The 14807-nt window shown below is 41.3% G+C and overlaps 1 protein-coding gene across 2 annotated transcripts in view; it reads right to left on the bottom strand.

Annotated features, from left to right (window-relative positions):
* The window catches only part of LOC134375612 (low-density lipoprotein receptor class A domain-containing protein 3), a 231769-nt gene that overhangs the window by 113886 nt on the left and 103076 nt on the right, over positions 1–14807 (bottom strand). For both annotated transcript variants that reach the window (XM_063094220.1, XM_063094222.1), the window contains exon 3: positions 7563–7688. In XM_063094220.1, coding sequence (XP_062950290.1) covers positions 7563–7688 — 126 coding nt within the window. The remainder of the gene's footprint in view (positions 1–7562; positions 7689–14807) is intronic.

Below are 14807 nucleotides of genomic sequence, written 5' to 3'. Positions count from 1 at the left end.
GGCAAGAGGCAAAGATTCTCAGTCCTGCTCGTCTTTTCCCCAGCTTCTAAGGACTCTGAGGATTTCAATTCTCCAACCCTTCTCGGGGCCACGGGCGGAACTGATTCGCTGCTAGAGGCAGTCAGTTTCCTCCTCCACTGTAAATGTTTCCTGGGCATGGCTACCTCCTGCCCAACACCAAGCCTGCCTTTCCCAGGAACAAGTCCAGTTTCATTGTTCAGCCACCACCTTTCTGAGGATGGCTCTCCAAACCCTCCCTCCAGCAATCAGCATCTTTCTTCTGGTGCCTCTGGACCCCTCTGCCTGAATGCCCCCCTCACCTCAGACTCTGAATATCTGAAGCAGACGCACCCCCTCTGCTCCCTAACCTCTCCCTCTTCCTCCAGTCCCATGTCTACTAAAGGTGCCATCGTGTCCCAGCTCCCTGGGTCCCAGCCATATTGGGCCTTCTCCCTCTTCTCACTCTGCACTTGCTCAGCATCAACTGTTCCTCATCAGGTATAAAATACAACCCCAAATTCTTATTCACGATCTGCCCCAGCCTACAACTCTAAGCGTACATTTTGCACTAATGGTTAGGAGTGAGGCTGTGAAGTCCACCTGGGTTCAAATTTCCGCTATATGACACTGGAAAAATTGAACTTCTCTAAGCCTCAATTTCCTCATCTGTAAAATGGGGATTAAAAACAGTGCCTATGTCATAAGATTTTGTGACTATTAGATGAGATAACTCACGCAAAGCATGAGTAGCATGTGGTGCATGATAGGTGCTCAATAAATGCTTACTATAATAATTGTTATTAGGTACAATTGTTAATTAATACACATTAGTATAATGGTTAAAAGTTGGGACTCTGGACTTCTACTGCCTGCGTTGATATCCCAACTTTGCCACTTACCAAGTGTAAGTTATTTAATTTCTCTATGTATCTGTTTCCTTATCTGTAAAAAGGCAGTAATGATACTACCTACCTAAAATGAGATCATCTATATAAAGCATATAGAAATGGGCCGTACACACAGGAAGTGCTCAGTAATTGTCAGCCCAATGGTTCACATGCCCTGGACAGTTCGCATATCTCCTAGCCTCTGCCTGGGCCCTTAGCATGAAACACCCCATGGGACTGTACTGCCCATTTTTAAATGGCACCCATCCTCTTAGGCCCATCTCCTCCAACCCCCACTGATGAGCCCAGAGGGAAATGATCTCTCCCCTCATTGACTCCCATAGCACACCCAACTGTCAACTCCTCATTCCAATTATTTGATCTGAGTATTTTCATCTCCCTTGCTTGAGTATAATTTCAAGGATGCCAGAGTCTCTCCACTCCCTGAAGCATCTTGCATGGTGTCTGGCATAGAGACTGTGAAAAGCGGATAAGAGTCTGAAAGAAGTTAGGAGCTGGGGTTAATGAACAATGTAAGGCCTAAATATACTCTCTGGATATATACCTGAAAACACAGGAGAAGACCAAGATAGCCATGTGCTAAGAACATATCCTGACTGCCACGGGGGAGAGCGGACATCACTGGCTGCCCAAGTATGTCTGTCTTCCTTGTTTAACCCTTTGCTTGATTAGTTACTTGATTCATTCATTCCACAAACATGTATCGACTATTTCCTTTAAACAAAGTACTCTACTAAGCACTGGAGCTCAAATAAAATCCAGTGCCTGTTCTTAAAGGGCTTACATTCTAGTGGGGGTGACAGGCAAGTCAATATGCCATTAAGATAAGGCATGAGAAGTACTATTTATTTCACATGTATTTATTGCACTCTAAGGCTGAGCCTGACAGTATACTTGGCACTGGGAATACAGCTGTGAGCCACACAACGGCACCATCTCATGGCTGTCACAATGTAGACAAGAAGCCACAGAGCAAACAAAAAAGTGGTGGTAAATGTCGAGGAGAAAAGTGAAGCAGGGGACAGAGACAGACTGGGAGCTGGGGAGGAGAGAAGTTATTTTTCACAGGGTTCTCAGGGGAGGCCTCTCTGATTAGGTGATGTTTGTTTGAGGAAGGCTTGGGGTGGTTGAGAATACACAAGAGGATGACCCAGCTCAGGCTTGGAAACCAGGAACGTTTCCTAAGGAAGCAGGTCATACTGGAATCTTTAAGGAGACCTCGATGACGTAGGTCTGGAGCACTGGGAGGAAAAATTCTCCCACTGCAAATTCCCAGCTCCCCCGTCCATCCTATATGAGACATAGCTCCTTGATGGATTGGCTAAGAAGTCAACAGGAAATGCAGACTCTAATTTGGATTGACATGAACAGAGCTAAAGAAATATGCCAGCAACGTGAGGCTCTGTGGACAAAAAAACACAGATATACCGGCTAAATGCTGTTCTTAGGCAGACAGGAAGAATTTGTCACCAATGAAGAGATACAGCCTAGGACACAGCAGTTCTTCTGGGCACAACAGTGCTGAAAGCAGACGAGGAAGATCCTCAGCTTGAATCAGTTTTCTATCGTGGTCACCCGGACACTGCCATCTCAGGTCTTGGCAGGCATCCCTGTTCTCACTGAATGAGCTGTGCTACCAGGACCCAAGGTTTTACCTCCAGCCAAGAATGTCTGAGCAAAAGGCTTGAAGCACAACCCAGATATCACGTAATTTCATCTTTATACACATCAGCACATATTTCAGAAATAAAATATATTTTAGAAAGATAAGAATTTTTAAAAAATAAATTAATACAATATCATTCTCACAGTTAAAAAATTAAAAACAATGCCTTAATATCATCAAATATCCAACCACAAATCAGTTTTTCCCAATTATCTCAATTTCTTTTTACAATTGGTTTGAGGCGTGCGTGATTCAAAAAAGGCTCCCACATTTCATTTGGTTGATTTGTCTCCTAGTCTCTTTCAATCTATAGTTTCCCACTTCCTCTTTTTTTTTTTTTTTTTTTAAATATAATTTATTTATGAATGAAACTGGGTGGTGAAGAATTTCCCACATTCTGGATCTGGCAGCATGTTAATGACCCCCTTGGGGTCATTAACAATGTTCCACTGTCCCTGAATTTCCTGTAAACTCATGATCAGATTTAGAGGCTCCATCAGATTCAGATGGGATGTTTTTGGCAGAACCAACTCATAGTGATAACGTGTACTTCTGAAGACAGGTAATATCCAGTTGTCTTTTGTTGTGCTATTAAAACTGGCTTATGGGAGGTTCCCACCTTCCAGGTCAGATACAGTAATCATACCCCCCCCCCCCCGGCTCTCAAAGTACAGCTTTAAAAACCTACATAGAATGCATGCAGCAGCTATTTTTAGATTCTGAAAACTAAACTGAAGCAGGCTGACTGAGGAAGAAGACCAAAACTGAAACAATCACTGAAATGGTGGTGAGTTTACCATTCCTCCCTCCACCTTGGAGCCCCAGGAAACTGGAAAGTAACAGAGACATCATGGAGAGAGAGAAGCTCAGGACAGAAACCCCAGAAAGTTGTTCATGAACTCCTAGGCTGATCCCCAAACTGTGCATGCATGAATCTGGTCCTAATCTACACACCAAAGACATTGAGAATTGAATTGACACACAGGCCACTGGGAGGTACACATGCAGGACAGATCCAAACAGCACTGCAGAAACTGAGAGTTATGGCAACCACAGCCCACAGAGGGCTTGCAGAAAGAAACTTGTGGCCTGATCCCACTGGGTCATTTTCCTACTAAAATAAAAATATAAGCATTCTCCATAGGAGACACATTATATAAGGTGTCACAGAGTGTCATACATAATAATCAAAATATCAGAATGTAATAGAAAATTACTCACCATATGAAGAACCAGGAAAATCTCAATTCCCATGGGTTACGATAATCAACAGATACCAATGCCAAGATAACACAGATGTTGAAATTATGTGGCAAAGATTGTAAAGCAGCTGTTATATAAATACTCTAACAAGCGATCACAAACACTCTTTAAACAAATGGAAAAACAGAAAGTCTCAGCAAAGAAGCAGAAGATAAAAAAAACCAAAAGGAAATCTTAGAACTGAAATATACAGTAACTGAAATTAAAAAAAAAAAAAGACACTGGAAGACTTTGAAAGCAGACTGGGGATGACAGATGAAAGAGTAAGTGAAGTTGACAGTAGATTAATAGAAATTGTCTGATCTGAACAATAAAGAGAAAAAAATTGATAAAAAACGAAGAGAGCCTCAGAGACTGGTGGGAAAATTTTTAAAAAGATCTAGCATGGCTGTCCATCGAATACCAGAAGGAAGGGAGAAAGAGTACACTACTTAAAAAATATTTGAAGAAACAATAGCTGAGAATGTACTAAATACGGCAAAAGACAAAAACCTACAAATTCAAATCGCTCAAAGAAACCAAAACAAGATAAACTCTAAGAAATCCACACCCAGACATACTATGATCTAACTGCTGGAAACTAAAGACAAAAAGAAAAAAAAAAAAAAACAACTTCAAAGCAGCTAGAGAAAAACGATGCATCATCTATGGGGAAACAACCTGAATGACTGAATTTCTCATCAGAAACCACAGAAGCCAGAGGAAGTGGCACATTTAACGTGCTTAGAGAAAAGAACTGTCAACCTGGAATTCTAGACAGTAAAAATATCCTTCAGGAATGAAGGTGAAATAAAGACATCCTCAGATGAAGGAAAACTACGCGAATCTGTTGCCAGCAGACCTGCCTTAAAAGAATTGCTAAAGGAAGTTCTTTAAACAGAAGGGAAATGATACCAAAGGAGACCTGGAACATTAGGAAGGAGGAAACAGCAACCAAAATGGCAAATATCTGGGTAAATACAATCTTCTTCTCTGAAGTCCCTTAAAAGATATTTGAATATTTAAAGCAAAAATTAAAACATTGTCTTATGGGGTTTTTAAATGCATATAGATGTAATTTATAAGACAACCACACCACAAAGATTTCTACATTTCACTTGAGGTGGTGCAATATTGATTAGAAGCTTTCCGTGAAAAGATTGACTGGTGGTTTCAGGAGTTTTCAGCCTGATCCATCCACTATAATACCCCCCTCCCATCAATTTCTCACCTAATGGTTGTAGCAGCCACTCGTGATCATTACCAGACTCGTTCTTCATTAGGGCTAACAAAATAGAGATACTCTAATTCTATCATTCTTCTATTAGCTGGTATTCTTCAATAAAGAAGAACATTCCTAGTCAGCTATTTGATTATTCTAAAGTACAATTCACATAGGAAAGGGAGGATAAATGTTTGATTCTTCCTTTTACTTACCAGTTTTCAAGATAGTGAGTTAAAACCACTATTTTTAAATGGTACATATATCAGAGGAAAATGCTGGCTTAAACCTGTTGGCATAATTTGGAATGGATATAATTTACTCATTTAGCCAATTAAAGACCAATATCCAAACATTTAACTCATACAAGGTCTTTAATTATAGCAGCAGGGAGTATGTAGGATGATACGATCATTTCAAATTTACACACTATAATTCATCATGCTTGCTTTTTATTACCACTGGATTACTTTCTAGTATGTATTTATGAATATACATTTTTGTATATAAAATTTCTCCTTTAAATTATAAGATCCCCAAGGACAGTAGAAAGCTGAGATCAAGCTGATACATACTTACTAAATGAAATATAAAAAAGTATGTCCTTGGAGATCCAAAGCCAAAGCAAAATCCTAGTAAATGTGGTCTTCCTTTTAATTACTCCTGTGTTGTTTTAAACCACTATTTTTTTTTAAATCAATCACTCTGTGCCAGCCACCATACTAAGCACTTTTCAGATGTATTTCATTTAGTTCTCACAACAACCCTGGGAAGGAGTCTCCCAGTATCCCCAGTTCAGAGACAAGGAAACCACTGTGAGAGGAGATGATGTAGCATGCCCAGGCTTCACTAGGGTAGAATGCAAATCTAAGCCCAGGCTCTCTGGCTCCAGAGTCACTTCTCTCAGTCAAACCCCTATCCTGTGAGTGACATGCATTCTCCCTGCTAAGGAGTGTGTGTGTGTGTGTGTGTGTGTGTGTGTGTGTGTGTGTGTGTGTGTGTGTGTGTGTGTGTGTGTGTGTGTGTGTGTGTGTGTGTGTGTGTGTGTGTGTGTGTGTGTGTGTGTGTGTGTGTGTACAGAGAGAAAGAAAAGGATCGGCACGAAATAGCCTCAACATTAACAGTGTTTTATTCTAATTTATGGGATTATGGGCAGTTTTGTTTTCCTCTTTATACTTTTTTTTATATTTTGCAAGTTCTTGACAATTATCAGAAGAAAGAATATGATTAAAATATGTAAAATGAGGCAGGATGGGATGAATGGGTGGAGCACAGAGGTTTTCAGGGCAGTAAAACTACTCTGCGTGATATTATAATGGGGATACGTGTCATTATACATTTGCCCAAACCCACAGCATGTGCAGCACCAAGAGTGAACCCTGATGCAAACCACGGATTTTGGGTGATAATAACGTGTCAACATAGGTTCATCAACTGTAACAAAGGTACCACGCTGGTTGTGGATGACAATGAGGAGTCTGTGCATGTGCGGGGAGCAGGGGGTATAAGGAAAATCTCTATACCTTCCTCTCAATTTTGCTGTGAACCTAAAATTGCTCTAAAAAATTTGTCTTTAAAAAAGTATGTAAGCTCAGAAAATAAATGTGCATATTAGTTCAGAGCTGATGATAGTCTCAAAGGCTCAAGTAGTCTAAACATTCAGGGGAAAAAGAAAGAAGAAGAATCAGTGACCAGAGTGACCAGCGGCAGGTACAAGGCGACTTGCTGAGAGAGCTGGGACAGTGTCAAGGGCAGGAAGAGACATTTGAAGGTCACGGAGGCAACTGTATGGGAAGCCACTGTGGCCACAGGGTTGCTGAAAAGGAAGGGGCTGCATGTATCCAGGCAAGGGAGTGGTTAAGTCCAACAGAAGGACTGCGAAGAGGCAAAGTGGGGTACAATGAACGTGAGGGTGCGTGTGAGTATGTGCACGCACACTGCTACCGTGGAATATTATAGAGCAGGTAAAACACATCAGAGTGGTCACAGTCAAAAAGGACTTTAACTTTATCTATACTACTTGGACTTTTTTTTTCAAGAATACATTCTTTTATAACATATATAATTAACCTATAAACACTTTCTTTTTAAAAGAGCTCAAAGTCAGAAGGAAAGTAAGCAAGCACATAAACACAGGGTGTTGAGTAGACTCAATCCCAAGAGCTTTGCAAAGAACCTAGAGATGAGCTCGGTTGTGTACGAGCTGTGTGCCTCTGGAGGAGTAATTTACCTCTCTAACATAAAATTCCTTATCTGTTCATTGGGGATAACACACATGCATTTGCAAAGCTAAATCAAAACTGAAAATAAAGTATGCTTTAAGCCCAGTGCACTTGGTAGAGTCCCCCATACATGGTAGCCAAGCACACAAGAAAGAGTGGCACAGAACAGACTCTGGGTAACAGCAGAGAATGCCTGAGCCTCTGGGTGTAAGAAACACTCAGATGACAGTGGCCAATATATGGAGGAGTTTAGCTGGTTAGAAAGAATAAGGGATCGCAGCGTCCGAGTCCTCGGCACTTACTGCAGTTCTCTTCATCACTGCCGTCGGGACAGTCCTCAAACCCATTACACCGGAAGCGACCAATGATGCAGTGGATGCCGCTGGCACAGGGGAAGAACGTCGGGCCACATTTCGATTTAGCCTTGGCTGCAGGAGGCAAAAGACAAACAGCGAGACATCAGGAGGGGACATTCTCATCTCACCACATGCTCATCCCACTAACTCTGAAGGTGCATGTGAGTCCTTTTAGATTGACCTTGCAGTCCCCAAAGGTTTCTTACTATCACTTCCCACCTCAACTACCCAGCCAGATTGGACACCACATGCAGCATCCTCTAGGAAGGGAGCAGCTAATCCTGCTGCTTCCAAAGTCCCCAAGAGGCCAAACACAGCCCCTGTACCACAGCAAGTGCTCAATCAAAATGTGCTGGACAAAGGAATGAATAGGTGAATGGAGAGTAGATGGAAGGAGCTTGATTCTTAAGGTACTGAAGAGTCAACCAACCGAAATTAATTCCCTGAATGTCAAAGTAATTGTAGTTGACATTTAGTGGGCACTCACTATCCCAGGCAGTGTGCCAAGTGGTTGGCATGGATTAGCTCGTTTAATCTACCCAGCAGCCACCCTGGGATGGCATGCAGAAAAGAGTTAACATAACAGGCCTGAGACTGCTGTCCTTACAAAGGTCTGCTTGCAAGGTTGGTTGGTTGCTTGGCTGGAGTCTGGGAACTTGGATTTCGGGAGGGTTCCCACCACCCTAACTGGTAAGAGTGATTCACTGTGCCTAAACTGTTTATGCAAACGGTACAGTTTGTGCTGAACACATGCTTTCCTTTAGGGAATCTGGAATTCTGGCACATGCTACGCAGAGGTTGCCTACATGATCAGCCCCTGAAAACTATGGGCACTGATCTCTAATGAGCTTCCCTGGTAGACAACATCTCACAATAACTCATTGCTAAAGGAATTAAGTGAATCCTTTTTGACTCCAGTGGGAAAGGACTCTTGGAAGCCTGAACCTGGCTTCCTCTGGATTTCACTCCATTCATCTTCTACCTTCATTGTTTTGGTTTATAACCTTTTGCTGTAATAAATCATAGCCATGACTACAACCATATGCTGAGTTCTGTGAATCCTCCTGGTGAATCACTGAACCTGGGAGTGGTCTTGGGGACCCCCAACACAGATGGGTATGGTGCTTATCACCACTTCATAGATGCACTTTGAGAGGTGAAGTGACTTGCCCAAGGTCACATCACTAGAAAATCTAGTGCTGGGTGAGACCCCATGCAAGTGGACTCCAGAAACTATGATCACAACCAACTCAACAGCACAGCCACTCTGCCAAAGGTTGTCACTTCTCGCAACAGAAGCCAGACTCCTGCTCCAAAGAAATTCTTTTTCCACTCCTGCTGTACAAACAGTTTTAACAGAAACTGCTGTAACTCGGACTTGATTGAGTATCCTGCTAAACCAAACAGCTCTGTGGGGTAATGTACTTTACAGTTAATGGTGCTGGCTGCTCTGGCTTGCGATTAGGAGGTATAAGATGGGATCTATTGCTACATCCTAGGTAGCAGGCCCTACCTGGCATCTTTCTCATCTCCTGTCTCAGAGGCAGGACCCATGATCCTCCAAGAAGGAAGGGTCATTTCTTTGGAACAAACAGGCAGTAAATTACCTCCATGTTCCTGCCATCTGTAACATGCCAACGTTGGCAGCAGGTGATTCACAATCAACAGGGTTTTAAGGCCTGGGACGTACCCAGGTTTTAAAAACCCACTGGACCTTATTCCACCCTGGAACTTCCGTAATGGTGCTGGTGTGCTCTTCTCAAAGCACAAACTTGGGAGAGTCTTGGGTTCAAATTCTGGCTCTATTTTTTAAGGCCTTGGACAAGTTTCTAAATATTGCTAAACCTCAGTTTTTTCATCAGCAAACTGGAAATAACATCTGAGATAATGTATACAAAATGTTTAGTATGGAGCAGGGCATACAGTAGATGCTCAATTAATGGTAATGCCTATGCTATGTTATCATCATCATTACTAGGTTTATAGAATTTTAAAACAGATCCTTGGACTGCTAGAAATTTTTTTCTTATCACAAAAGTTTAAAAAGCTCATTAGGGAAGATTTCTATGAACTGACATAAAGTGATTTCCAGGATATAATGTTAACTAAAGCAAAGTATAAAAGATCATCTGTAGTACTTTGCCCTCTGTAAAGGAAAAGGGGACGTAAGAAAATATACATGTTTTGGCTTATCTTTGCAAAAGAAATACAGGAAGGATAAACCAGAAACTAAAGAGATTCGTTAACTATGGGGGCAGGAGTGCGGGGAACAGAAAGATGGGGAACTGGGAACAGAACTGGCAAATAACAAGGACGAGAACAGTGTACACATCTCTGAGTATATCTAATTGTACCGATATATTCAATATGTCTATCCCTCCCAACATATATTTATATAGATATACTCAGAGAAGTGTTTATCTTAGAACCATAACAATATTTCACACACACCCCAAAATAAACAATTAAAATCAGTAACATGCAGAGGGAACTAAAAATGGAATATAAGCAGTAACAAGTGAGCAAACTGTACTAGCAATGAATAATACCACCACACGGAAGGAGGTGGGGAAGAAAGGAGCCAGCCTAAGAAACTCTAGAAAACACTGTTTTGACTGGATTCTGTAAGGCTAAAGAAAAAAAAAAAAAAACAGAACTGTACACAGATACTGTACTATAGTTATATTTATTTCTTACAGGGATATGGTTTAGCAATTCTGAAACTACCTTTCGTGTGTACTAGGACTGAATAAATAAGTAAATATATTTTATATAATAAGAACAAGATTCCCCACTGTCAGAGAAAAATGTTACAAATAAGGAAAGTGGGAAGACTAAAAGGAACACTGGGGCTTTGGAATGCAATTGAAGGCATCAGTATAAACTCAAGGTTTTAAAAAATTAGATAGACAGATAGATATAGATGATAAAATAAATATTGATTTGTGTGCATGCGTAGGTTAGTACACTTACATATTACCCAGTTCTGTCTGTTGAGAAGCACTAGAAATACTGACACCCCAACAGCAATAAGCACATTTAGCACCCAGATCTTGGTTTCTAAACACCACTATCCAGTAAAGGAAACTAGGCTCTTTGGAGAAGTGGTTGATTCCAGGTATTGCCAAAAAGTAAAGAAGTGCTCAGAGTATCGGGGGGATGTCCAAAGGACACAGGACTTAACCTGAATGAGCTCCTAATGGCCAAAGTAAGAATAATTTGAGCAACAAAATAAACAACAGTATTGAGTTGTAACCCAAAGAATAAAATGAATATCTCTGAGGCCACCATGATACCAAAAATTGTTGAATAAATCAGTAAATGGTGGAAAAGGGAAAGTTTTTCCTTACAGAAGAAATCCTATTAATAAATGTAGGAGGTATGTGAGAAATAGAGTCACCATTAGGCAAACACCACAGTACTAACTGTTACAGGCAAGATCCACTCACCGATGGATGCTAACATTAGAGGATGAGAGCTTGAGGAGAAACGAGAATATTGTGTCATCTCAAAGTATCTCCCCCAATATATTTATTAATGACAAAGAGAAAAATAGTAACTCAGCAGTGGAGAAAGTTGGCAGACACCACCTTAACCCCGTAATCATGGCCAACATCACCAGCAATAAGACATACAACGTTACAGTCCCTCATATAAGGAAGTGTGAGGGACTCGACATCACTTCCATGGTATTCTTGCCAAAAATGCATAGTACCAAGGCAGTCATGAGAAAACACCAAACAAACCTAAATGCAGGGACATTCTACAATGTATCTGACTAATGACCTCCGAGGTCATGAAAAACAAAGAAAGACTGAGGAATTATCAAAGATTGGAGGGGACTAAGAAAACAGGTGGACTAAATGCAATATGGGATCCTGGAACAGAAAACAAATATTAGTGAAAAAACTGGCTAAATTCCAATAAAGTTCTGTAGCATAGTTAATAGTATTGTACCAATGTTAATTCCCTCTTTTTGGTAATTGTGCTATGGCTATATAAAGTGATGATGTTAGGGAGACAGGGGTGAAGAGTGTGGGAACCCTCGATACCATTTTTGCCACTTTCCCGTAGGCCTAAAATTATTTCAAAATAAAAAACTAAAAACACGTTCATTGTGAAATACATAGAAATAAAGCATAAGAAATTTTTTAAAATTACCTATAATCTCTCCACTCCAAAGTAACCACAATTAACATTCTTCTATGCCTCTTATTTATACGATTGACATCAGAATGCATATAATTGTTTTAGTGTTCCAAGGGATTTTTTTTTTTTAGTAGATTCACATACACTATAGGAAAAAGTACACAGAGATTCCCGTGTACCCTTTTCCTACTTGCTCCCCATGGTAACACCTTGTAAAACTATAGGACAATATCCAAAGGATATTGACATTGACACAGTCAAGATATAGAACATTTCCATCACCACAAAGATCCTTCATGTTGCCATTTTATAGCCACACCCATTTCCCTCCTCACCCCCTGGCAACCTGTCCTTCATTTCCATAATTTAGTCATTTCGAGAATGTAATAGAAATGGAATCATAAAGTATGCAACCTTTTGGGAAGGCTCGTTTTCATTCAGCATAAGTCTCTAGAGAGAATGCATATAATTTTGTATACTAATTATTTCACTTATCATTACAACATAAATATTTTCCAGTTTGTTATGGCTGAAAAATATTTCATCGTATCAGTATAGCAAGGTTATTTTACCATTTTCCCCAAGTTGAACACTTAGTTGCAATCAACTTTTCAGCATTATAAATTACATTGTAAAGAACATCTTTGTGCATAAAGCATTGCTTGAATTTCAAATAATACTCTTAGGCCAGATTCCTAGAAAGGAAGGTACTGAGTGGAAGGATATGAACACATTTCATCAAATAGTGATGTACTAGATAACTGTTTCATCAAATATTTACCATGTGCCAGACTTTAAAATAAAAAAGCAATTCGCTCCCAGAATGTTTCAGAATCACATGCTCATTGTCATACATCATTATACAGTGCTGTGTCAGGGGTCCTCAAGTCCACCACCAGGTTCCATGATTCACTAGGAGGACCCATAGGACTCAGTGTACAGTCAAATTAGAACCTAAGATTTTTTACAGTGAAAGGATACAAAGCAAAATCAGCCAAGAGAAAAGGTACGTAAGGTGGAGTCTAGAGGAACCCAGGTACAAGCTTCCAAGATGCTCACATAGGACTTGCTTAATTCCTCCAGCAACAAATGTGATAACATGAGTGAAATGTCGTCTGCTAGGGAAGCTCGTCAGAGATTCAGTGTCCCGAGTTTTTACTGGGGGCTGGTCACATAGGCATTCTCTGTACACCAAATTTCCAGATTCCTAGCAGGAAAGCAGTATAAACCATATAGTTTGCATGACCAGGTTAGGCACAGTCAGCCAGTCTTATGGGTTAGGGTGGTGGGTACCCTCCCAAAATCCAAGTTCCCAGACAACAGCCAAGAGCCAATCCTCCAAGCAGACCTTTCAAAGGACAGCAGTTAGGCCTGCTATGTTAAGTCTTTTTCTGCAGAGGGGGGCATTTTGGTTCCCGCTGGGCAAAGTCTGCAGTAACAGAAAAGCAGAGGAGTTTCATTTTCCAGGGTAAAGTCTGCTCCTCTGCTAGCTCAACAAACAAATGCCCTTCCAGCTAGGTTCACGCATCTAACACACTGTCTTTGATCAGCTTGCCTGTGCCTATCTATTCTCCACACTGTCACTACATGGGTATCCTTGCTCCTTCTCGAGCCCTCATAGTCCAGCATATCCCATCCCATCTCGGGGCCTTTGCACTGTCTGTTCCTTCTGCTTGGAATGCCTTTCTCCCAGAGCTCGGCACAGCTCACCATGACATTCAGGCCTCTCTAACCAGTGCATGGTCTGCAGTAGAAACTTCCACTCCCACACTCAGTCATTCTAACCCTTACCCATCTTTGCTTTGCTTTTCCTTCGAAGGACATGTCACTGTGTGATGTCACTGGCTTTGTGTTGTGCTGTTTGATTGAAGTCTCTGCCTCTCTGCCCCCCAGAACATACACTCATTTGAATACTTTCATTCACCATTTTTGAAGCAGCTGCACTGTACAGTGCCTACAACAGGTGCCTAACAAATATTTGCCAAAAATACAAATGAACCTATAAAAGGAGACTAGGATTGGATAATAATAGTATTTACTAAATGCTTTGTACGGATTAAGCATTTTGCTGTGTTTTACAGATATCTCATTTATTCTCAACAAAAAACCCATTTTACAGACAAGAAAACTGAGGTCCAGAAGTGAAGTAACTTGGCACTGCTAATAAACAGAGTCAAGGTGCAAACCTTTCCCTTGACTCATCTGCTCTACTGTCTCCTTAGATTTCTCTAAGGTCTGGTCCAGCTCCAAAGGACTAGGCTTTAGGAGAGAAAGAAAGAGAAAAGAGAGCGAGCACATGAATGATTATGAACGAATTAGCTACCGTTCAGTTAGCCAGCTCCTAGGCTCTGCCCCTGCACCCTCATCAGGAATTACTAATGAGACTTCCTGCCCTGTTAGTGATGCTCAGTCGCTGTTTATGTCAGAGGGAGACTGTCTTGTTAATGATTTACATTTGCACCATCACATGCCTGTGACAGCAGCCACCACAGAAGATCACAGGTGGCCAGCTGAGTGCCTGGTGTGGGCACAGAGAGAAGCCAGTCGCTGACAAGGGCTGTCAACTACTCCTTGCCCGCACAACCTGCTGCGGGGCTCAGGGGGTCCATAGCAAAGCTTGGATTGTCCCCCTTTCACCTCCCAAGTCCAGGAAGGGGAGATTTCAGCATGAAACTCATCACCCCTTGCAAAAGGTGTCTGTCTTTAAAATCGACAGGGAGAACACTTCCTCTGAATACTCAAATCATTTTTCAAGGATTTGCTCTTTGAACTTTTCAAAGAGGCAGCTTTCATCAGCAGCAAGATGGGGACCAGGGCTCTCCTGGGGTTGGGGTGATTTCCTGATCTGAGTCTCTCCTGTCCTAAGAGCCTGCTTGTCACAGTTCTGGATTTCACAGACCAGTAAAATAAAAAATAAAAAAACTAGACGGGAGTAGAGGAAGGACTAACACGTCTGTCAACTTGTTGTTTTACCAGCAAGGACATAAACAAACAAATCTGCAATAACCTCTACTCACTGCTGCCCTAAACAAAAGGCAGCGT

This window comes from Cynocephalus volans, chromosome 4 (genome assembly GCF_027409185.1).
Source record: "Cynocephalus volans isolate mCynVol1 chromosome 4, mCynVol1.pri, whole genome shotgun sequence".
Lineage (NCBI taxonomy): Eukaryota > Metazoa > Chordata > Mammalia > Dermoptera > Cynocephalidae > Cynocephalus > Cynocephalus volans.
The sequence above is the reverse complement of the archived record's forward strand: the minus strand, read 5'-3'. Positions and strand labels throughout refer to the sequence as shown.